Source organism: Crocodylus porosus, unplaced genomic scaffold (genome assembly GCF_001723895.1).
Source record: "Crocodylus porosus isolate Cpor-Errol unplaced genomic scaffold, CroPor_comp1, whole genome shotgun sequence".
Taxonomy (NCBI): Eukaryota; Metazoa; Chordata; order Crocodylia; family Crocodylidae; genus Crocodylus; species Crocodylus porosus.
This window is the reverse complement of record NW_017728920.1, coordinates 14,186,234-14,212,570: the sequence shown is the minus strand read 5'-3', so window position 1 is coordinate 14,212,570 and position 26,337 is coordinate 14,186,234. Positions and strand designations below refer to the sequence as shown.

General features: G+C 41.7%; 1 protein-coding gene across 2 annotated transcripts in view; it reads left to right on the top strand.

Moving 5' to 3' along the window:
• Positions 1–26,337, top strand: part of PRKG1 (protein kinase, cGMP-dependent, type I) — a 1,071,278-nt gene that overhangs the window by 855,173 nt on the left and 189,768 nt on the right. For both annotated transcript variants that reach the window (XM_019538593.1, XM_019538592.1), the window contains exons 6-7: positions 10,245–10,322; positions 17,455–17,549. In XM_019538593.1, the coding sequence (XP_019394138.1) occupies positions 10,245–10,322; positions 17,455–17,549 (173 nt within the window). The remainder of the gene's footprint in view (positions 1–10,244; positions 10,323–17,454; positions 17,550–26,337) is intronic.

Genomic DNA, 26,337 nt, shown 5'->3' with positions numbered 1-26,337 from the left:
AGCCTCTTGAGCTTGTCAAAGTCGGCTTTTCTGAAGTCAAGGACTTCTGTGTTGCTGACTGACTTGCCAGCTGTACGGCGGATGGTGAAGGTGATCAGCTCGTGGTCGCTGCCACCCAGCTTCCCATCCAGCTGGCGCGTCAGAGACCCCAGTAGGGAGCAGACCCCGCAAAGGGATGTGGCCATATAATCCAGCCAAAGGTTGGGGCTGAGGTTAAAGTTCTCTGACCCATCTTCCACCAGGAAGGTGCTCACTTCTGGCATTTACCTGGGGGCTGCCACACCACCAGGAGCCCTGCCAGGCCTTCCAGCCCTGGCAGGGTGTAGTTTTAGATCATGCCCAGGACCAATGAGTCCTCCACATCATCCCCATAGCCTCACCCTTACCTCCAGGCTGGTTCTGGTAGATCTCAGCAGAGAGATATGTCTTCTCTGCTGGCTGATTGTGAACTGCCCTCAGCTCAGGGAGCTGGGCCTTAAAATGGCTGCCCTCATCAGGCACCTGCCCCTCCCTGGCCCAGTCCTTAAAGTGGTAGGCACTACCAGTTCCCTGCCACAACTAAAGGTTTGCAGAATCTGTCTCTCTTGTTATTGAACAACTTTTATGCATTTCCTTCCTATAACCTACTTTGATAACATTATTTAATTCATTGCCTGATCAAATGCCATCTCTGAGTACCTTTCCCACTTAAACATCTAATTAACACTTAGGTTTACCATTAGTCTTTTCTCTTCCTCTGTGGTAAGTCCTCTGAAAAAGACATTCTGCTGATTTGTCATTCAGTTCTTTTGTTTGGAGCAAGGCAGGTCCAGAAGTCAAGAACTCAGATTTACTCCTGACTCTAGGGCCAGTCTCAGACATTACACTTTTTCCAATTTAAGTGGTCTATACCATAATAGGAGACATGTTCACAGCACATAGACTGCTTTAAAAATGGCATACTCTGGTCTAGGTTAGATCAATGAATCAAAATTCAGTACTAGGTCTTCTCCCAAATCAAGGTAGTTCACTGTCTGTAGGCATCTCGGTTGCTGTGCAGCTTCCCCACTAGCCATCCCTTGCAGGGAGCTGCCAGGATGCAAAAGCATGTCACACTTACTTTTCCTGTCACACAGTGAAAGGAAGCCATGCCCTGCTTTCTTTCACTGTGCCTGCTGTGGGAGCCCACCAGGAGAACCCCATCCCTCCCAAGAGTGGGCACAGTGACTGGCCTGGGCATACTTGTCACACTGACTGCTGATGGGGGTAGGGAGGGGCAGGAATCGGCTCCCTGTGCATTATTATAGATTTATTGATTGAGCCAGGTTAAAATTACTTGTTATTGTTGTTTTGTTTTTTTAATTTTCCATCAGGAGCCAATTTTCCATCAGAATAGAGGAGAGAGGGAGAGTGTGGGGTGTGTGAGAGAGAAAGGGAGCATAGGAGCGAGGGGGGTAGATAGGGAGTGTGTGAGGCAGAAAGAAAAATAACCTTTTCAAATTTCCTCCCTCATTTTTCTTTTGCTTCTTAGTTCTTTGCTTCACTCTAAAGCTCTTTGGGCTGTAAAAGGTGCTGGCTGCTGCCAGAAGAGAGAGCTGTTTTGCTTGCTTGGTTAGTATGTGGTGCTAGTAACACCAAGGTTGCAGGTTTGCTTCCCCAGTTGGATTAGATGATCTTTTGACATCCCTTCCAGTCTTACTTCTCTATGAAATGTTTCTATGAGATGCTGCCATTGTGTTCTCACAAGGTGGCCAGGCTATGCTGGGCTTCTCCTTTTTTAAAAATTCCTGTTAAATTTTAAAAAAAATTTTCCATCTTGCCTCCACCATAATGATGATTTGTGTCTGTCCTGCTCCTGCAATGCTGAGGAGCTGTGCCCTGAAGCCTCCCTCCCACCCCCACCACGGCAGCCATTCCCAGCCCAACCCAGCCCATCCAGTGTGGCATTTCACCATAGTTAACCTCTGCACTTCTCCATACTGCAGTGCAAGGGGCCAGGATGTTGATGCTAAGGGTGGAGGGAGGCATACTTATATGCGTGCAGATGTGTGTAAACCTAGGATGCCAGGTTCCTCTGCTGCACTCCCCATTTCCTGGCATGGACCTAGCTGATCCCTGTCTTCTTCCCTATTTCCCTGCTGGTCAAGGCGGCACCTCTGTTTTGAAGCAAGAATAAAGCAAGAATTCCCTGTCTCTGAATGGGTGATGGGTGCAGCTGTGTATGTGCACCCTGCTGTCACAGCCAATCTCCCTGTCAGCGTTCAGTGTGACAAACATCTCCAGCCTGTATGGCCCCCTGTCACTTGCCTACTCTCAGAAAGCATTAGAGTTTCTCAGTGGGCTCCTGAACACTCATCAAGAGATTCCCATGCCTCCCATATGTCATAGAATTGTAGGGCTGGAAGGGACCCCAAGGGATCATTGGGTCCAGCCCCCTGCATGAGCAGAAAAGACATCGGGGGATAGACGACCCCAGCCACACGACCTTTCAGTCTTCTCTTGAAGCCCTCCACCTCTGTGGGGACCTTGTTCCACAGTCTGGAAACTCTAGTTGTAAAGAAGTTTTCCGTAATGTTCAGCCAGAAACTCTCTTCCAGGAGTTTAAGGCCATTGTTTCTAGTTTTCCACCCAGGGTGCCCTGGTGAACAGTTGTTCACCAAGCCTCAGCTGTATGGCTGTGATATAGTGGTAAGCCACAATCAGGTCCCCTCTCAGCCTTCTTGTCTTTAGTCTGATGAGTCTGAGATCCCTCAGCCTCTCCTCATATGGTTTTCCATGCAAGTCCCTGATCATACAGGTGACCCTTCTCTGGACCCTCTCGAGCTTTAGCACATTCTTGTTGAAGTGTGGAGCTCAGAACTGGATGCAATATTGCAGCTTCATCCACACCAAAGTTGAGTAAAGTGGGAGAATCAAATCACTTCTTTGAATTTCCTGGAGCTGTATTGATGCATGCCAGAGTTTTATTGGCCCTAGCGCCTACTGCATTGCATTGCTGGCTCATATTTATGCTGGGTCCTGTTGATACCCCCAAATCCCTTTCATTTGTAGTTCTGGTCAGATTAGCAATGCGATGCAGTGCTTTGCATTTCTCTGTGTTGAACCTCATCTGGTTCTGTTCTGCCCAACGTGCCAGCCTGTCTAGGTCTGCTTGTATCTGCAGCCTATCTGCAGGTGTGTCCACATAACCTCATATCTTGGTGTCATGAACTTAGCCAATGGGCTTTTCACCCCCTCATCCAGGCCATTAATGAAGATATTAAACAGCACTGGGCCAAGTACTAATCCCTGGGGTATGCCGCTGCCCACATCTTGCCGGAACGACATTGATCCATTCATTTGGACTCTCCGTGTCCTACCCACAACTAGTTTTGCACCCGCTTGATGGTCCCGCAGTTGAGCCCAATATCTTCCAATTTTCTGATCAGTACCTTGTGGGATACCAGGTTGAAGGCTTTCTGGAAGTCTAGGTATATGATGTCAACTGCTTTTACCTCATCCAGGTGATAAGTCACCTGATCATAGAAAGAAATGAGGTTTGTCTGACAAGACCTGCCTGTGATGAAGCCATGCTGGCTGTCATTCAGTATCATGCCTTCTGCAAGTTTGTCACATATAGCCTCTTTGATGAATGTTTCTAGGATTTTCCCTGGAATACAAGTTAAATTAATTGGCTTGTAGTTTCCTGGGTGTTCACGCTTCCCCTTCTTGAAGATGAGCAAACATTGGCCCTCTTCCAGTTCTCTGGGATTTCTCCAGAGGCCCATGGTTTTTGAAAGACATTTGCCAGAGGCTCTGCAATTACTTCAGCTAACTCTTGCAGCACTCTTGGGTGGAGTTCGACCAGTCCTGCTGATTTATATATTTCTAATTTCTTTAATTGATCATATACCAGTTCTAGGGCAATGGTGGGAATGGTGTCAATCCCACCCTGCTCATTCTGTGCCCTACCGGGCATGTTGTTCCCCTTGATCTTGTGAAATACGAAGGCAAAAGTAGTCATTTAGGAGTTCTGTTTTTTCCTGAGTGGTAGTGACCAGGTATCCTGAGGCATTGAGCAGCGACCCCACACTCCCATTAGTTTTCCTTTTATGCCCTATGTAGCTAAAGAAGGGCTTCTTCTTGTCCTTGATTCTTGTAGCTATAGTTCAGTTTCTGCCTTAGCTTGCCTAATCTGTTTTCTACAAGTGCAGACCATTGTCAAGTAGTCTTCCTTAGAGGCTGTCCATTGTTTGTACGCCTCTTTCTTTTTCTGTAGGAGGGCTGCAACTTCCCTGCTTAGTCAAGAGGGGTTTTTGACCCTTTTGCTACTTTTTCTCCGTAAGGGAATGGATTTTCTCTGAGCCTTAAGGATTGTATTCCTAAGGAATGACCATTCTTCTCATGCTCCCTTTACCTGTGGTCGTTGGTCTCTCAGGGCATTCTCTACTAGTGACCTGAGCTTATTAAAATTTGCATTTTTGAAGTCTAAGACTTCAAGCTTGGTATCTGTTTTGTCAACCTTGTGACGGACCGTGAATGTAATGATTTCATGGTCCCTATCACCTAGGCTGCCCTTAATATTTAACTTAGTCACCAGGCCACCCCCTTTGGCCAGGACCAGGTCAAGAACTGCATTGCCTCTAGTTGGCCTGTGCACCTCAAAAAATGCTCTTCGGTGTTGGTCAGGAAGAATTGTGATTGATTCAAGCTCGCCAAGCATTCCTCCCAGGAGATGCCTGAGTAGTTGAAGTTACCCATGACAACCATGTCCCATGTATGCACAGCCTCTGTTAGTTCATGGGCAAACACTAGATCAAGTTCCTTCCCTTGGTTAGGCAGCCTGTAGTATACACCTACAGTCAGGTCACTCACCTCACCTCCCCTGGAGCTTGACCCAGAGGGTTTCAAGCTTTTCTTCTTTGGGGCCAACATTGGCCTGTAGAGAGGTATACTACTCCTTCACATAGAAGGCAACACCCCCACCTCTCTTCCCTATCCAATCCCTCTGTGAAGGATGTAGCCCTTTATGGCTATGCTCCAGTATGAGAGGAGTCCCACCAGGTCTCCATAATCCATACTAGATCGTAGTGTCCAGTGGAAAGCAGGAGGAATAGTTCCTCCTGCTTGTTCCCCATGCTTCTGGCAGTGGTGTACAGGCACCTAAGTCCTTCTACTGAGGTCAATGGTTGCCTGTTGTGTTGAAGGGAAACTATTTTCTTCATTCCTGTAAGAATGGCTTGCTTGGTTTCATTGTCGATGGAGATTTCCTGTATATTTGTCCCCGGGTAGGTTCCAGTTAGCGTTTCCCCATCCCCCTGCAATCTTAGTTTAAAGTCCAATCTAAGAGACTGGCTATCCTGGCCAAGAAAAGGGACTTACCTTTCTGTGTGAGGTGGATGCCATCTCTCCCTAGGAGTCCTCTGACCTTGAAGTGGGCACCGTGGTCATAGAAGCCAAAACCTTCTTGGTGGCACTACCGTCGGAGATGCTGGTTCACCTCATCAGTGCATTCTTGCCTCCTTGGACCATGGCCTGAAACAGGGAGCACAGGAAAAAATTACCTGAGCCCCCCAATCCTTCAAGCCTAGCTCCCAGAGCCTTGTAGTTACTCATGACATGTTCTGAATTGCTCCTGGCTGTGTCATTTGTTCCCACATGTATAAGGAGCATTGGGTAGTAATCTGTGGGCTGGACAAGCCTGGGGATCCTCTCTGTGATGGATCTGTGCCTCAGGGAGACAGCAGACCTCCTGTGCTGTGGGATCCAGGCAGCAGATGTCTCCCTCTGTTCCTCTCAGCAGGGAGTCACCTACTACAATTACCCAACATCTCCTCTGGTTGCTCTGTTGCCTCGCAGCCTTCCTGGTGGTAGTTGTGGGTGTGGCCTCTGTTGCTACACTCTCTGTTGCTGCTCTCTCCATTACTGCACTCACTCCCAGTGATGCCAGGGCTCCAAATCCATTCCCCAGCTGCACTGGAGGAGTTGTTCCAGCAATGTGGAGTTTAATTCTGTGTTGTCTAGAACTAGAGGTAACTGTCTTCCATCCATCTGTGTCAGGTCCGTCTTGTGTTGCCATCCCGCCATTTAAGTGATCCTGCAAAGAGTGGAAGTACCCATCAATCTCATCATCAGTGGCTCTGATCCCACACAACCTGCTAACCTCTTCCTGGAGTTCCCTTACCTGCCCCACCAGGCCTCAATCTGGGCACATGTGGGACAGCTGAGGGGACCCCCAGCCATCCCGCTGCCCCCAGGCCCCTGAGGACCCATCAGGCAACCCCTGCAGGCAGGGCACCCAGGTGCTGCCAACTCACCCAAAGGCTCCATTTGGGTGGAGGCCTCAGAGGAGCCTCAGGGCAGGAGGCAGCATCGGGACAGGGTTCCTGGCTCCACTCCAAGTCACCACCTCTGTGGTACAGTGATAAGGAGTAGACCAGACTGGAGATACCTGTCACTAACTCATAGGGCTTGGCAATCTTCAGTAGCCCAGGGAGGCTGATGGTCATCCTGGGAGGCATGCTCAAGCGACCCACTCTCCTGGCCTTGGCCAATGCAGTCTGTTTCATGCCCTACCCCGCACTGAACAGCAAACTTGTGTTCTGTTCACTCCTGACCTAAACTAGGGCATTTATATAAACCCACATAGGTTTGAGTGATTCTGCTTCTGGCTTTTTTGAATGTCTGTACTTAGCTTAGAACTGGCTCTGTTGGTAGCCTTGGTGATTCTTTATCCATTGTGGTCTTCCCCCAATGGGCTTTGTAAGTGGATAATTTTCAACCAATACTGAATGTTTTTATTATTAACTCTATCAAAGGAAAGAGTTATTTCCAAAGAAACTCCTGCTAATACATTTAACTGGGTAAAATCCTTTGAAAACAGTATCTTTCAGTGGAAGTCTAGTGCATGAGACTCCAAAGAGGTGTCAGTCTATATCTTTTACCTGAAATAACATGTAAAGAGCTCATTTAACCTACTTTATTCTCCTTTTTTTCATTTTAATTTAAACTTTATTGCTTCTATATGTGCCACTATTAGACTTGCAGAACCTTACTATTTTTGTACCCTCTGTGATTTGTTTTCCTGTAGGTAAAATGGAATCTCTATTACCAAAATACTATATGTGAAGAAGCTATAACATGGAAATACTTTACCATAGCAATTTAATATTTAGGCTTTTCTAATTAGGGGAAGGCTGGGGCTCTTATCCATGATGACAAATGAGGAATAGAAAAGAACTTAGGCAAAAATTAAGAAATGTCGTTTTTGCCATAATGAGTTTGAGTTATTTGTCAAATATTCAGCATGAGTTATGATGCAGCATTAGCCTGAAAAGAAGAGATTGGCCAGAAGAAGAAGACATAAAACTAGTAACAGCAGATGAGGAAGAAACAGCAGGATGTGTAAAATGTTAGAAGGATATGGTCAAAAAGATAGTTTGAAGAGTGAGGCAGCTACAAGAATCAAAGTAACTAGGATCATTAGGATTAATTGTTTTGGCTTTTCTTTTCCCTCTGTGTTATTTGAAGGTCATCTGAACATTGTTCAGCTAACAAATATTTTCCTATGACAGGGAGAAAACCCTTTAAAAAAAGTTGGTCAGCCTAAATGTTTAGGTGTTCTGTGATTGCTCACCCTAAATGTATTCTAAAAGAAGTTATGCTTTTGTTTTATTCTGTCTATCCACAGATATCAGTTAGCTGGATTATAAAGATTAGCTTCTCAGCCAGTAATACTGAAAACATTTGGCCAATGTTTTTAGCCACTGTGATATTTTTTCTCAATTTTGAAGCATCTAATGTAGGACACTGTTTGAAATTCTGATTTTTCAGAGCACAGTACTCAGAACTTTCTAAAATCATGCTACTATGTGGAGTCTCAATCTGGGCACTGAAAAATTTAGGCTTTCATAATGCCCCACTGAAATCAGGGGCTGGAAATTCCATGAGTCTGTGCTTGTAACATTTTGCAGTTTCCACTTAATTGTTGTTCTCCCCAACTTTGGCATGTGGGACAGAAAGAGGGACAAAGTTATTCGGCTTTGTTGATTTAACACACATGAATATCCCTATTACATTTTCTGAGATTGTGAAAGATATTTAGACATTGCTGATATCCTTTGAAGTTAATCGTTTTAATTTTCTGTTGCATTATTTCTATTTAAATATTCTGCAAACTGGATAGACTCAATTTAATTGTTTTTAGGAACACAGTAACTGAGGTAATTCTGAATTATAGTTTAATTACACAGGAATAGTTGCTGATCCCCTATGACAGCTCATAAGTAAATTTAATAGCTCATAAGTAAAATGCTTCCTAGGCAAGGAATTTATTTTTCTTCTGTAGTATTCTGTATTTTGCACAGATCCTAAAATCTGACTTTGTGTACTGGAGTATTTTCATCAGAGTTCAAGTGAGACCAGAAAGGCTGAGAATAAAAACAAAGGATCAACAATCCACTTTGGAAAACCTAAGAAGCATTCCAAACCTCAGTCAATTTTGAAGCTTCAGATTAGTTAAAACTTATCTTTTAGCTCAAGGTCTTTTCTACCCTTTCTCTTTCTGGTATCTACTTTGAGAGTGCAGCAGATCTGGCAGTCTATGCTGAGGCCTGCTGAAGCTTCAAAAAACACATTTCTAGAGTGTACTTGTTTCAAAGGCACATATTGCATTTTGAGGGAGCCTCTGATACAAAGAATCTCTGGGACACAAGGTTTGAAGACTGAAGTTGGTAATTCAGTCTCTGCAACAGCTGATGATAAGACAACCATTATTTGTTTAACCATTAGGAAATCTAGGTCAGAATTTTAGATAACAGCATCAGATGAAGCAAGCCCTCTGCAAAAGAAAACTTATGCATCTCTGATTTAGTTAAGCTATAAGCTACCCCGTCTTTCACCTGACTTCAGATGAACATAGCTAATAACCTTTCTTCAGATGAACATGGTTAATAACCTTTTGTGGCTAATAACTTCCTCTGCATTTATCTGTCGTTGATTTGAAACGGCTGCTAAGCACATCTGAAGACTAAGTAACTTATTAGAACCCTAAATATGGATTTTAATTCTTAATTTAGTGTATGTACAGATGTTACATTTAGATCAACTGAACCAGGCATTCAGAGGGCTTAAACTGCCCAAACTTTGATGCATCTGAACTGAGTCTGTTCCCCTCATGTGGGTCATTGACTTAGATCAAGAAAGGGTTAACCCAGTCTAGAAAAGGGTTAGCCTGATCTTCTGCATGCTTGCATACGTTCTCAGCACAGCACCAGGTGCTTACCCCAGCCTCAAGGCTGTGGTGTTTCCACTTCCCAAAAATAACTAAGGTATTTTTAGTCCCCCTCCCCACCCAACTTCCCCTCTCTGACTGAGCAACCCACCTCCCTCTGGAGGCAGACCCATCAATTCCTCCCCCTTGATCCTGCCAACCGGCCCCCCACTCCGTGAACCCATTATCCCCACCTAATACCACTGGTCCCTCCCCTGACCCCAAGTTACTTATGTCGGGTTTGCCACATGGCCCCTAGCAGTGGCAAGTGGCTGTACCCTTTGTTCCCAGTCTTGATTTCGGTGGCTCAAACTAAGCCGCATGAACATAGACCAGGTTCAGTAAAAGGGTGTACATACCCTTAGAACATACGGGCTTTTATTTTTGGGGATAAAGATATAATTGTGCTGAGTTGATTGTTGTAATGTAAAGGATGAACCTACGCCCATTAAGTTAAATGTTCACTTGGAAACAAGAAATCAAAATATTAGCTCTGAAGTTTTTCACAAATATGGGGCAGCAAATCTAGACTAAAAATAAAGCTGAGTCTGATAAGAGACTCAGAAAGAATAATTGCTTAATAAGGACATTGCTAATAAGATTGTGAAGTAAAATGCACACCACAAACAACAATAGAATATTGAAACAAAATAAGATTTCTGCTGTAAAAAACTACTAGAATGATTTTGATATTTTAATCACTGTAGTGACTTTCTGCTGACAAAATTCCACTCTCATTTGCTTAATATAAATGGATTGAGGACACAAGGATAATTCATTCTGGCAAATGCCGGCACTAACAAAATACCAAGAAAAACGGGCAAGACATAAATGATTTCTTCTTAATTATTATATTCCTTGACATGGGGTAATTCTTAAATCATGACAGATGTCAGGCTTGGATAAAACTCATTCAGGCTTACTGCTTCCCTAAGGGTTATCTTGTGAAACTGCCAGACTGCAAACTAAGTGACAGTCTCTGATTCTTTTTGTTCTTGTTAATTTTTTTCTGCAGACGCACTATGAAAGTGGAGAGTATATTATTAGACAAGGTGCTCGAGGGGACACTTTCTTCATAATCAGCAAAGGAAAGGTAAGCTGTTGACACCCCTTTTACAGAAAATGTCATATACAATGGTGTACTGAGAAATGCAGTGCCAGCCAACTTGCAGGGACAAGAGTTACAACATTTCACATTTAATTACGTTTTTGATGATGTGTCAATGGAAAAACAATGGCGTATAGAAAAAATAAAGACCACTGGAAGATTTTACACACTTTTTCACGTGCATTCACAAGGACTTTTTGGCTTTGAAAAATGGTTGTTAAAATACTGAGATAAATAATCAACAAGATAAGCACATTCCTTCAAGGGAATCTTTTCTTCATGCTGTGCTTTTACATGTAGAAAGAACCTCAGGAAGTACAGTCTAGATCGGGATCTAAACCTCCCCAGTGCTTGGAACCAGACTTCTGGCTCAGCATATTGTTGAAATAGGAACCAGCTGTATGTTCTAACCCTCTGCAATACACAAACATGCAATACACAAACCCTACAGATTGATGGAACAGATAAACTCTACAGGCCTAACATTTATTCTATTTGTTAAGATTTGAATCATGGGAAACCATAGAACTACTGAGATGCCTTTCTGAAATAAAAGAAAATGTACTCTGCCATATTTTTTCATGAGCATTTACTGAAACTTTGTGACTGTTTTGAGGCCTGAGTTTCTACTCAGGGTGATATGCTTCTGAACTTTTTGTTTTTCTACAAACTGCCGACCAATCATTATAGTTGTTATTTCTCAGTTGAAATCCCATTTTAGATAGTGTAATAGTGTTAAGGTATGTAAACACATAGCTCTCTTCCTCAGCAGGATGCAAATAGTCCAGGGAATTTACTGTGATTTCTCACTATAGCTTATATTTGATAAGTAAAATGTAAGAAAAGATGATAGATGAATTAGAACATAGGGACAATCCAAATCTTCTGTTTATAGACTTTATACCTTCCCAAACTCAGATGCAGGTTAATACAGATATTTTATAATTAAAGGTAACAACATAGCCCCATGTGTCACAGAAAGATGGAGTGTTATTTTAGTTATTTTGGACATGCTAACTATCACACATGCTGGGTTATCTTCTGAGGCAGTTGCCAGCTTTCAAGTACTGAAGCTGTCTTGCTCATAAACCTTTTGTCTCTGTAACTAGTGTCCTTTTTATGAGATAACTGAAGGCATATGTTCACTAAAAGAAAAAGCCATCTCTCTCTCTCTCTCTACCCCCTCTCTTCTTGTGTGTGAGTGTTTTCAGTGTGAATGGGACAAATCACTGTCAGATTTCCTAAGTGCAGATTATTATGGGGTACACATTTTTTATTATTAATACTGAAAGAATTACTTCATGCTACCCTCCTCCTTCATATATTGTTCATGGTGTCATTTCATGGTCTTATTCCAACTTCTTTTACTGAGGGATAAACATACTATCATAATTTCTTTATACCTCTGAAGAAGGAAATCCTTGACGTGAGTGATCCCCATGCACTGACTAATCTGTACTGACCTACAACAGCTTGTACTCTATCCTTTGTACTAAAAAATGTGTCTATATTTCTTGCTGATGGGTTTAATCAATTACTGGGTATGTCTCCACGTTCATTAATGTGCAGTGGTTACTGCACATTTCATTTAGTACTTGTGTAATCAAGCATTAAATAAATATAAAGTAAAAGTAACTGGAATTACTGTGCAGTAGCACCAGCAAACACCTTTTTAATGATGCTACTGCACACTAGCTTAATAATACTGCACAGTAGAGTATTATCACTGTTCGTGCTATGACATGGTATTGCACAGTATTATTAGCATCTTGTGTAAATGTGCCCACTGTATATAATTAAACTCATGCATCTATACATCCTCTATGGTGCCACTAACAGAAATGGCAGAAGCTATGTTGGATTTCCATTGGCTGCTACATGGAGTCTACATGTTTCAGTTTGAGAGATGTCTTTGATTATTTATTTTGAAAATTCATTGGCCAGCAAAAGCAATTACAGTGCACCTCACCCTACTGATACGTTCCTTATAACTTTGGCTGGAGTCTTGTCAGAAAGGCTGTACAGAGATGTCCACTCTCCAGTTTCTAAGTAGATTAGTACATGTACCTCAGTTCTACCACTCTAATGGTTTGCAAAAAGGACTGTTGGGAATGGTGATAGATGCGAAGAACTGGAGACCAGTACAGTAAACTTTACATGCAGGTATATGTGATACATAGAATCATAGAATCAATGAGTCGGAAGGGACCTAGACAGATCATCAAATCCAACCCCCTGCCAGGGGCAGGAATGAGCACTGGAGGTGGAAGGGGTCATAAGACCCCAGCCAGGTGCCTATCCAGTCTCCTCTTGAAGATTTCCAGGGAAGGTGAGAGCACCACCCCTCTGGGAAGCCTATTCTAGGCTCTGGCCACACTTACAGTGGAGTAGTTCTTCCTAATATCTAACCCAAACCTATCCTTCCTCAGCTTGTGGCCATTGTTCCTGGTGACTCCAAGGGGGGCCCTGGTGAACAGACTTTCCCCGAGTCCCTGCTGGTGGCCCCTGATAAAGTTGTAGGTAGCCACAAGATCCCCCCTTAGTCTCCTCTTGCAGAGACTAAAGAGATTCAGGTCCCTCAGCCTCTTCTCGTAGGGCTGGCCACGGAGGCCCCCAACCATACGAGTGGCCTCCTCTGGACTCTCTCCAGGTTCTCCACGTCCCTCTTGAAGTGCGGCGCCCAGAACTGGACACAGTACTCCAACTGCTGCCTGATACGTACTGTATATAGGAAAAGTACTGTGAAACAATATAGCATAGACTGCTGTTCCCAAAACTCAGTGCCAAAATGATTACCTTAAAATGGTGATACAAAGGATCAGTATCTGTGACCATTTCTTTCACAGGCAGAGCCGTAATTCCTGATCCATGCGGAATCTGGGGGCCATCGGCAAAGTTGGCTAACCAAAAGGATCTAAACATAGCCCAGATACTGCATACTTTTTTTACAGTACCATTAGTGAAAATATTTTTTAAACTATCCAGCAATGTTATCTTCAACAAGGCTTGACTCAAGTGGACAAGAGGTCCTAAAACATTAGTCTCACCAGTCTAGAATTTCTCATAATCTCTCCATGTCACTTGATCATGCCCTCCCATGTTTGTTACAGTTACAATCCTCCAGACCAAATTACGGTAAAGAATTTTTTTTACAACAACTTGCATGTAGAACTAGGGCCAGGCTTGTTGAATGAACTCTTTGAAGTGAAGCAGGCAAGGTTCTTTGGGCAGATGTGATATCTTTTATTAGACCAGCTGAGCATCTGGAAAAAAACCCAGCTCTTTGAAGTGACTCGTTTGTTCCTATCTGACCAAAAGCCACTTCTCTCACACCATTCAATGTTCAGTCCTTATTGTAAAATTTCATCCCGTGTTGTGTAATCACACAATGATTTCTCTGTAAAAAAACACTTGCTTGTGGACAGTTTGTAGTCAGATCATGTAGGTGCATTACTGGAGCCATATTATCCAGTAATTAATATGCATCATCACTTTAAACTGTGTGGAAATTGCAACTAAAATCCTGTAATCATTTGGCATTTATTATTTAGGGTACAGGAGAGGATAACTGAGAAACAGATTAAAAATGTATTTAATCTTCCTTTTCTTGTTTGGGATTATATTTTTCATCTGTTACACTTTTTCTACCTTCAGCTGATCTTTGACTCATTACTGATGATAAATTTAGTGTTCATTAATGACTCAAGTCCATTGTTCGAGAACTTCTTATAGAAAAGACAGGAGAGTCCAGAGGAATAGTTGGTCATGCTGTAGTAGAATATGTAACTAAAATCTATTCCCCACACAAGAACTGTATTAAACTGGAAACCCATATTTTTGCTGAGACCCAAAAATTTAAGTAAAGATTGACTGAGAGATAATATTTTTTGCACACTAAATATTTATTGCATTGGATGTTGTAATTATGCCAGCCTCCTCTCATAGTCTGCCCAGCCAAGTGTTATTTATTATTGCTTCTAGTACATGTAGACTCAAAAAAAAATAGACCCTTTAAAATATCTACATATGAAATGGTTCTTGTATCCCTCCAAAACTATTAGAATGTTAAGGAACTATTTCTATTATATTAGCTTCTAGGAGATGCAATACAAATCTTTCTGAAAATACCTAGCTATGAGGAAACCACGGATTCTTGCCAGCTTAATACAAAATCATAAGACCTTTGAGAAAGCAACTAAAATATTTCAGTAGAAAATTTAGAAGAAATAGCAACCTTAATGGTGGAATGCTATCTGCACTAGATAAAAAGTTCCTCTAAGGCTATGTGTCTACACAGTAAATTTACCACGCACCTGAGCAGTATTCTCAGGCATGCTGTGCTGTTCATGTTGCACTGCTTTCTAAAGTGGAAGCAATATAATTGCAACCACCCAATGTGCTGGGGGTGCAGGTGGGGGAGGACTGATTTAGCACTGTTAAATAAAAATGGCAATGAACCTGCCTGCAGCAACACTATACTGCTTTTGCATTAGGTAGCCAGCCTCAAGCAGAAGAGAATTCCTGGGGATGATCTGGAACACAGTAAATTGATTATGTAGAGAGAACCCAACTTGTTAAATATTCTCTATATTTTTTAAACCTGTTGTTTCCCAGGCTCACATATTTTGGGATGGGTTAAAAAAAAAGGTAAGATGCAAACATTATGTTTCTCTTTCACCACACACACACAAAAAAAGGTCAAGACACACCTTCAGGAGATTTAGCAAAATTGTTAAAAGTTGTTGAGACATCGTGATGATATTTTTTCCATTAAATGTACCTGTGAATCTTTTTATCTGCTTCAACTGGAACCTGAAATTGCCATTTCAGTACATATAAAACAGGGCTGATTGAGAAGTGGAAAGGTGCTCTTCATTTTGTAGCATCCATGCCTCTTCATATCAATAAGGTATAAATATAGATTGACTTTTGGCCTTAGTGAATGTTGTAGACAAAATAACAGAATTCAACTCATAAGTAAGAGAAGCCTGAACAGTAATACAAGTTATATACAAATGATTTGAGCTCCAGTTCTACAAATTACTCTTTTTAGGAAGAGAGGCAAGGATTTGTTAGGGTGGACTAGTTAGCTAAGCTTTCTAATGCAAGACATTCTTGCTTAGAAGATCAGAATAAGCCAGGCACGGTATAGTGTAGAATAGTAAAGGGAGAGGATGAGGGAAATTCCCAGGTGTAGCACAGACACAATTAGCAGAAGAAAATAAGTTGATTACTGGGAGATCAGAGCCTATTTAGAAAGACTTTTCTTTCACGCAGTCAGTTGCAGAACTGGAACCTAAAATGCCGAAATGGAGCAGTGGTGCATATTCCAGGGACACTTTGGCTAGGGACAGACATTACACATAAACCAGTTTAAGTGATCCGAAACTGGTTTAAACCTGTAACAAAGCAGATATTCAGTGCACATAAACCAGTTTGAAAATGGCTGATATTAGTTTGAGATAAACCTGGTTGAATGTAATATCAGACTTAACTGATTTGGGTTATGCAATATCTGCCCCAGACCCCTTCCTGGTTTCAGTTAAATCAGAGTCCCCCAGCATCCCAGTTGCCTTGCAGCTCTGGATGGGGCTCTGCTGTCTGCTCCAGCCTAGCAGGGCTGACCCCACCCCTCTTCTCCCTGGCTGGAGCTCTGGCTCCACCTGCAGGAATCTGCTTGACTTCCCCCTGTTCCTCCCCCCACCCCGTTCCCCCTCACCACTCCCTGCTCAAGCAGATATTGTCCCCCCTCTGCCTTACACAGACACCTCTCAGCATTAGCTAGCATACCACATGCTGGCTACGATCCATGCTGTGGAAGACAGGGCAAAGGCAAACAGGACAGTTTTGGCTTAGGGCTTTTTGGAGCTAATCAACAGGTAGTTGGTAATGTCCCTCCATTCCTTCCTTGGAGAAAGCTGTTGATGAAGAGCTTGAACTAATGAGAGAGTCTGTTGTTTTGTTTGATTGGGTGCTAAATGTTAACCACACCCTGTGTAACTCCCTGCTGTAATTCCCTGTAACTCAATGCTCTGTTATCAACAGCAATGGGGGCAGGGGAAGGGAACCCCTCCCTAATCAGAGAATCCTGCCGGGGCCTGGCCATGCCCCTCCTCAGCTCAGCATCATGAAAGGGAAGGGAGGGTTGCTCTAATGCCTTTCCCCACCCTGGCTTCTAGCCTGAGCCACTGCAAGCATGTACCAGCATTTCTTCAGTCCAGAGGAGATGTCTGCATGGTTAAAAACTAGTTTAGCCTAGCCATGTTAAACTAACCTGCAAAGATTGAATCACTTCAGGCTCAGGCTTTTTGAATGTCTGTCCCTAGCCTTCAGGTTCAATCTTGAGCATAAACCAAGTAAACTTAATTCAGTAAATGTTATTAAAATAGTAATTGCCAACTGACAGAAGATGAAATCCAAAGTTGCCATGCAAATATACATCTTTATATGTACATTTTTCCTTGAATAATCCAATGATAAATTAACACATACACATTGTAGAGGTAAGGTGAGATAAGGCAAGGTACCTTACCACTTTTCTTACATTTAATATGTAAGGTAAGGTACCTTATTGCTTCTCTTACATCAAGGACAACCAGGAATGTAAACCCTGATTGGATTAGTTTTGATGAGAGTCTCAATTAAGAAAATAGATGGTGTATATATTTATCAGTTCTTAACCACATTGTTATTTGAGGCAACTCCTAGTCCTCCTAGGTTATAAATTACTTATTTGTTACATTCCATAGTGGAGCTGACCATCAAGCAAGCTTTGGTTTGGAGGAATTTACAGTTAAGCCCTTCCTACCTTCCTAAAAAGACCTATAGGCCTCCACCAATAGGAAAGCACAACTCTTTATTTTCAAAGTAGTACATATCCCAATAAGTAGTTATATGATTTCTTGAATGCCCTAAGAGCCTTGATAACACAAAGATAAAATGGTAACTCGCAGCACTTAGGGAAATGCTGAATAGAAGAACTAAGTTAACCACACAAGAGCCTGTATCAAGGCATTAATTAAAATAGCCATAATATGATTTTTACTTTGCAATATAAATAGGCTTTAATAATGTATTCTTAATTCTGATTTTTTAACATTGATTTATTTTTTGACAGGTAAACGTGACTCGTGAAGAGTCACCAAGTGAAGATCCAATCTTTCTCCGCACTTTGGGGAAAGGAGACTGGTTTGGAGAGAAAGCACTTCAAGGGTAAGTACTGTACATTAAATAGCTGTTTAACTGAGTATCTCTGCCAGTAGAGATGCTCAAATAGTCACTGTACTTTTGCAGTTGGAAGACAAGCTGTAATTGAATTCCAGGCTTTTTTACCCAACCATTTTCCTAGAAAATTAGTTCTCAATCTGTGGTAGATGTTGCTTTGCAATTTGGTCTTAAAGTGGGAATAAAATCCTTTGTCTTGCACCTAAATAACAAAGTGTAGATTCCAAATTTGCAAAAAGTAGGGAAATATTCATACCTGGGTCCAGGCTGCTTGTACCAGGTAGTATGGGTTTCATAAGGTTTTTCTTCTGCTGTGTTACATATGTCGTCATTTACCTTTTTAACTTCTTTCAGTTTTTATGGTTTTGCTGGTATTTGAAAAACCTAGCCCATTCTGAAAAAAAAAATCTTTGTTTTCTGGGATACAAATATATTTTGGTTCAGCTCCAGAATGTAATTAGTAAGCACACACTGCATATATTGGTATTACATAAAACTATAATGCTTCATTCCTTCACTGATTTTTATAAATATAAAAAGGGGAAGGTTCAAACAGGATTGGGTTTACATATGCAGAAATGTACACAGAAATTTAGGGTATTTACAAGTGTTACATTTAGATTGACCTAAGCAAGGTTAAGTCTATCTAAAAGCCCAATCAGGTAGGTACCTACAGGTGTTAAATTGCCCCCAAAATGGCACACCGTATCTAAATTAGTTCACTTCAGGAGATGAGCTAACTTGAGATCAATAAAGGGTTAATCTGACCTACAGATGGTTAGTGAACACCTGCATGTGTACAAAGCACAGCTTTGGAGCTGGCAAACCCCAGCCACTTGCCACACACCTGAGGCTATGCTGTTCCTACCCCCTTACATCTGACTCTGAATGGGCTGTTTTTAGCCCCACAATGGTCCTCCCTGGACTTGGCAAATCATGCAGATCCCACTAGCCCCGGAGTTCCTTAACTTAGCCTGCCTAAGCCAGTCAAAAGCCTGCATGCACCACTCCTGGTTTAGGTTAAGCAGTTTAAAGTAAACCATTTAATCCTAAACCTGGTGTGACTAAGGCTTGTTTGCACCCTCAGGGCTCCTTTGTGCATACAGGTAAAAGTGTGATGGGATCTAATGTGTAACCCACACAAGCATGCATGGCAGCAGGTGTGATTGTGGGATCACACATTAGAGCCCATTGTGTCTAATTGCTGGTGCAGGGGACCCCAATGCTGGATTCCCTCTGCACTGGCAAGAAGCAAGCTCCTGCAACTGGGAGCTCCTACAGTTAAGGAGCTCCCACCTAGGGGGGTGCTTCATGCACCCCCCAGTGCTGGGGATCTTAGTGCCATGAACCGCAGCCTCAGGGGTGCATGAAGCCCCCAGGACAGAGAGATCACAGCTCATCCCAGAGCCCCAGTGGTTTCACACACTCCTGGGCCAGCTGTGCCCCCTAGCTGTTAGGATCCAGCTGGCTCCCAGCACCCAGCACCTGTAGCTGCAAGACTCTGAGTTCCTGTGGTGCCAGGACCCAGACTGAGAAGCTGCTAGAGCTGAGAGTCCCCTTGGTTGTGGGACTCCCATCCCTGGCTGGGCATGGTGCACCCCTGTTGCTGGTAGCCCTGCTACCTGATGGGGCTTCTAACCATAGGGGAGACCCTGCTACAAATGCAAATTAAAGATGGATAGCAACCAGCTATAAAATTAGTGCACATTTTAGAGGTCTAAGTTTATTGCTGGCTGGAGCTTTTTATGGCAGGATAGGTAGTTTTCCCACGTAGCTGGTCTCAGGGCAACTGCACACTTAACCAGTTAAGTGCATGCTACCTATAATGTGTGGAGGGGGCCTTGTTACATATCTCCCATTAATATGGGCAATACGCAGCTACATTTCTGCCTCCCATTCTGAAAGTTTCTCTCTACTTACAAGCTCTTTATGCTGTGACCCTATATTCACTCACCCACAAAAGACATTAAGAGTACCACAGAATATTTGGAATCATATTTTATAGTGCTTTTAATCTCTAAAGAAAAATGCCTCATATTACTACATAATATATGAAACTCTTGGATTAGACATCCCAAAATTATGGCATTGGCCTACAAAAATATCTTTTTAACAAATAAGGAATTTGTTGTTCATTTTCTGTCTTCTGTGCTTTGTGTTCCCTTTCTTTCTTCTGCAAGGCATATTGAGTCCCATATGAAGTGTTTTGGACTCTTTTCCATAAGCATATGAACTAGTAATTTTTTTTAAACAAAAGATGAGATTCACAAAAAAATATAATTTTAACAATTGGAGCACCAAAGAAGAACACTGAATGTATGAGACTTACAGGAAACCTATGAGAGTTGGCAACACTGTGCCAAACAAATCAACTTTATCAAAACACTAGTTATAGGAAATGGATTTATGCCCTATTTCCCTAAAGAATTCTAGCAATACAGGTACTTCAGAGATATTCGTTATTTTTTCAATTACAATGTGTTAACCAAGCAAATATTTTCATATACAATTATGCTAGTTAGCTGGCTTAAGCTGAAATGAATTCCTTCACAATAGGTATTTAAGCAATTTGTGTATCTTAAAATATTTAATACAAAATGCTTTTTATCTGAAATTAAGCTGAAACCTAGGAAAAACTGACACTGTATAATGCTAAAATACTTTTGAATGAAAGTGCATATCTGAGACACTGCATGTCCATTTTACTAGAGAATTGACAACACTTTTTAATATTCTGGATTATGATTCTAGATGCCTCTATGTTTCTCTGTAAAACATGTTTGTGAATATTACTTTAAGATAAGCAGTGGATATTTTCTTCTACTAAATTATTTAACAAAAATTAAAGGCTTTTTTTAGAATTTCTATTCAAGTGACACTAATGGACTCTACTAATAACGATTTAACAATAACTGCATCCAGTGCTTGAATATTTACCCCTTCGTGAATGTGTTAAAATGTAAAAAGTGTAATTTGTTAAAAAAATCATAAACACTGTGCACCTAAGGTATATTTTGCTTTTCAGCAATGTCAGAGTTACAGTTTCAATCTGCATATTGCTGCACAGCAGTTCAGAGAAAAGTACCTTATATGCTACCACATAAATATTTATACTCATATAACAGTCCAGTGGTAATACAGAGTATCCCATTTTTCTAGCTGTACCAGATGGTACACATCATTTTACATTATCCTATTCCATAGTAACAGAAACAAAGCAAGTCATGAGATTATCATTCTTACATTATCCTATAGTAATCCTTAAACTTCTGAACCGCTAGACATACTTGGTCCTCAGCTTCTTGTTAATTGAATCTAAGATGATAACATAGGCTGCTTACAGACATAAAAAAGTATTTTACTTTCAGCACGGTTCCCCCCCTGTACCAAGCACAGCACATGCCCAGAAGAGGCATCACATTCGTTTTGACCCAGCTTACTCAATGTCTGTATAGACTGGCCACTTCAGCGGGGCTTTTTGACAATTTTACCTAATAATCTGATTGAATCAGCTTTAAATAAAAGTGCCAAAAACCCTGCTGAAGCACTTGATCTATACAGGTGCTGGGGAGCTGGGTCAAACTAATACGCATCCTCTTCCTCTGGTGCCACTGCATAGGGGAAGAACGAGCAGTGCGTGTCCAGCTCAGCACCTGGTAGGCCGGGGTACAGCAGGTAGTAGCACTCAGGGCTGAGGGGGAGAGTCTATGCCGTGTGCACTGCCACAGGGGCTGGGGCCAGGGCTTGCCCGGGCGCCGTTCTCCAGTGCGTAGAAGGGGCCACCAGGCAGGACCTACTCCCCCACCTGCATGCTTGGCTTGGCTCGGCTCTGCCCTGGACTAGTGCAGACATGTGCTTGAGCCCCTTCCCTACCTCCCGCCAGCCTCAGCCCCTCTGTTTGGTGGGACTCGCATCCAGGATGGAGCTGCTGCTGCCGCAATCCCTCTGTGCTTTGCTCTTTACATGTCCCCACCTGGGCTTGGGGCCAGTTTCATTCACCTCCCTTCCCCTTATCTGGCCTTTCCTCCTGAGCTGCCCCAAGTGAACCCCCCACCCTGGCAGCTTGGAAAGAGCAGCAGGATTGCCTCCTGGCTGGGAGGGGGGCTTCGGGGGTCCCAGGACATGCTGAGCCAACAGTAGGGGGGAAAAGCCGGGGCTGGGGGCTGGTGGGAGAAGGAAGTTGAGGGATTTAATCCCCTTCCCCCACTTCATCTGAGGTGCTGCCTGGGCCGCTTGGTGCCCATGTCCCCAACTGCTCGCAGACAAGCCTGGCAAGGGCTGCTTTCCACTCTCAGTACACCCTGGCTGGGGTCCCTGTAGGCCTGGGTGGGGGTTTAAACCCCTCCCCAGTCATACTCAGCCTGCCATGGCCTAGCCACATGCCCCCCTCAGTTCAGCTTCCTTCCAGCCTTCAGGCCACTGCTGAAGGGGTTGCTCTAGTGTCCCCGGCTTCTAGCCTGAGCTGCTGCAGGCATATGGCTACATTTCCAGTGAATGCCTATTCACTTGCTTGTCAGTTCAGTCTACACAGGTTAGACTAACCTGCAAAGATTGAATCAGTTCAGGCTCAGGCTTTTTGAATTGTCTTTACCTAGCTTTAAAATATATACTCCATGGAAAACATAAGAGGCCCAATCTTTAAGTCAAAATCCTGTTGGTTTTAGAAAGAGTAGGTATATTATCTCCCTACATTGCCTTCTCTTAAATATAGGTGAGCTCTCTGTCAAAAAATCTTTCTGGATACATCCTAATATATATATAGAAAATAATTAAATAAAGAAATAGAAACCTGTGTCTGGCAGGTAGTGAGCCCTTTCATCTCCCATTGATGCCTGAAGAGATTGGGGCCTTCTTCAGCTCAGGCCATTCATGCACACCTTTCAGTTATGCTATCTAATGTGCTGAACAAAGTATTAAAGTACAGTATCATTTCTGTTAATTCATACTGAAAACATGAAATACTGGTATTGCCTCACTGCTTACTTTGAATGTATATATTTATATTATTTATCATTTCATTTTTTTTCATAAATATATTTTGGGTACAGTTGTTATCTTAGCACTAGCTATTGACTGTAACTCAAGCAGTTGCATTTACTATTGGTTTCTCAATATGCAAATATTCCTAGCAATAGAAAAATAAGCAAAAATACAATAACAATAGCCACTACCCACAAAACAGAAAATAATCTGTTTTATATGTTTACTGTAGCAGATAGTGCAAAGTAGAAAAAAATACAATGATGAAAAGCTGTTCCATTGTTTGCTGTACTGAACGATGTACCAAATATTAAAGATATTTGGCTGGTTAACATATTCCCCATAGTAATAAAACAGGAAGTTGATTCTACCTGAAAAACTGCATTTTTAGTAAATGTATCTTAGAGGTACTAAAATGAAAATTGTGACTTATTTTAATGCTTTCATTGATACATATTTCAATGTGTTGCCTCTGAATGTAATGTAATGTATTTTATGCAGTTGCCACAAGAGGTAGCTAGTTCTATGTGACTGAAGGTATATATATTACTGATATAAAAGCCAGGTTTATAAAACAAAGTTGTATTTTTGAAGAAACAGAGTCTGTTTGTTTGGCCATATAACATACCTTGAAATGAAAGAAACCATTTGTTTTTCATTTCTGTACTTCTGAAACAGCTTAACTTCTTCAATTATATTGATTTGGTTTGGTTTATAAATCCACTTAAACTTTTATTTTTTGCGCAAATAGTTTTTGTGATTTAGTTAAGCTAAAATGAAACATATTTGAATTCACTGGACTACAAATAAAATGTAGCTCAGCAAAAAATTATGGCTGAATTCTGATGGCCCATTTGAAAATACTAGTTTTGGCAAATCTCATGAATTATTTTAACACATGCAATACTGAAAAAACCTATCTGAGACGGTGAAAAGGCTTCCTGCATAGTTCTGATACATTTGCAAAGGGTTGGTTGACAAGTCATATTTGTTAGTAGCAGCCCCATGTGGAAGTTCATATTTAAGGCCAATAACCTGATGAAAATACCATCCTCTGTTATATTTTCACACTAACAAAAATCAAAGCATGGATTGTTTAATTCCACTTTAAGGAAAAGAAACAGAGAGAAAGAATAATGGGGGGGGTGGGGAAGCGAGGTTCTGGACTTTTAAGTAATGCAAAGGGCTGATACTCAGGAGATTGGAGTTCAATTCTTGGCTCTGCCACAGACTTCCTGGCTGAACATACATGAGCCGCTTAGTCATTCTGGACCCCGTTTTTCAGCCTTCTCTTCTACATTTTATATGACTTGTGTGTTTAGATTGCAAGTGGGCTAAAATCTTGATTTGCAACTGTGGATATTAATGCATAAGTTATACCAGAAATTCTTTCTAATATTCTTTATCAGTTGCACATGAAATGAATCTTTCACGTGAGGGTCAGGGGGTCGGACATGATGATCCTTTGTGGTCCCTTCTGACTCTACAAACTATGAATCTATAAACTGTTTAGCTTTAATTTTTATTTTTTATTTTTTTGCTGTTTTGAAAGAGATCCGAGAAGTGGCATCTACTCTGTAACATTTGAGGTAGGGGCTATGGGTAGACGGTCTTAGGAAAGTTCTGTTTTGCGATTGGAATATGTTGGGACATTCTGTTTTGTCAGACCTTTTGAAAAATGCGTGTTTTTACTGTCTCTTCCAAGATGTAGGGATTCCCTTCATTTTTAAGTAAGAGCTTTTACTATTTCCCATATTTATCTTCACCTTCCCAGCCACTTGCTTAGCTATGCTGCTACCATTCTAAAATTATCAGCGCTGTAATTTCCATCTTATGTGACACCCCCCACCAATTTTTTTTGTGATGTGTGTTCTCTATCAATTAATGTTAATAAACATTACTGTTAAAGATTTTTATTGGTATATAGCAGCATTAGAAGTAAATTTGTTCAATTATTGTCCAGAAACTTTGTGTACCATTCCATATTTACCTGTACAGGTAAATATCTTTACCTGCCTTTAAAAATTGAGGAAATACCAAAATACCAGATATGTTCATTAGATTGAGAGGAAGTAAGAATGAATAAATAAAGCATGGGAAGTAAGGAGTAACAAATGCAGCAATACTAATGTTTCTTTAGATAAAAAATATGCAGTCAATAGAATACAAAAACTTTAATGATTTTTCCTAGACTCATGCATAGCCTCTTCCAGATGTACAGGAAAAGGCATGATAGGATCTGATGCAGGATTCACACAGTCACACTTCCTGCCATGCCACATGTGCATGGTAAGAGCTGTGATTGTGGGATCGTACATCAGATTTCATTGTGCCTTATTGCAAGTACAAGAGGAGCCTGGGATCATGATCCTGGTTTCCTCCTGCACCAGCAAGAAGCAAGCTCTCATGACTTGAGCTGACAGGGCTTCTGGCTGCATGATTGATTAATAACATGATAGGAACCAGCCACAAAAGTATTATTACACATTTTTTGTGGAATAACTTTGTGACTTTTTCCTCATTTTATCATGCCATTAACTGACCAGTTCACAACTTAAGACCTGATTAACTGGTTAATCATGTCTTACATGTAATATGTAGCAGGTATATATAAATCAGATCTGTTCCCTAAAAGGTTTCCAAGCATCATAGGAAAGGTCCATGACCAAAGATCAGTTTGTAAAATGACAATGTGACATGAGCAGGGTTGTAGGTTGTATGTTGGTCTAAGGACATCGGCAGGCAAGGTTCTTTGGGTAGATGTGATATGCCTGAAGAAGGGTGTTCCTGCCCGAAAGCTTGCAAAGAACTTTTTTCCAGCTATTTAGCTGGTCTAATAAAAGATATCACATCTACCCAAATAACCTTTCCTGCCAATGTGACATGGGAGCATTGTGAATGCTATTGATATTTTGTGTGCTAATTTTTATTATTTTAATGTTCTTGATTTCCCAGATGTGGGTGGTGTTATGCACTAACTGCCAGATTAGGAGAGATTTTAAATTTGTGTGCACTTCATGAGAAATACAAAGTTCCTTCTTGAACTACTTGGCCCTACTTTTATTCTTGCATATCGTTTATAAATACCTGAAAAGTTGTTCAGATTTGAAGAGTATCTGAAACTTTGAGAGGCATTTCCCCTCTCCTAAGAATAATAACAGTCTTCTATCCTGTCATAATGTGATTTTTTTCCCTCCACATCAGCCATCTGATTCTCACTGGGTATGCCTACAGTGCAGTTAACGGACTGAATAAACTCTGATACAATTTGAGCCAAACTAAACTAATCCATACATTGCTATTTACATGTGCATTTAAGCACAGTAATGTACTCTGCTGTTGGATAGCACTTTTATCTGACAGGACTATGTGACAGTGCAATAAACGAGTCAATGCTGACCTAATTGCTGCACATATGTAGATGGTGATGCTATACTGCTCAGCAAATTAGTCTGCTACACAGTAAAACACACATGTAGGACACACCATAGAATCAGAGAATCATTGAAGTAGGGTTGGAAGGGACCTTATAGATCGTCAAGTCCGACCCCCCACCTGGGCAGGAGAAAAGACTGGACTCAAGTGAGTCCAGCCAGGTAGTCATCAAGCCTCTTCTTAAAGATTCCCAGGGTAGGAGCCAGCATCACTTCCCTTGGAAGTTGGTTCCAGCTCCTAGCCGCCCTAACTGTGAAGTAGTTCTTGCGGATGTCTAATCTAAACCTACTCTCTAATAATTTGTGTCCATTGTTCCTTGTCATGCCAGGGGGCGCTAGGGGAAACAGTGTCTCCCCTAAAC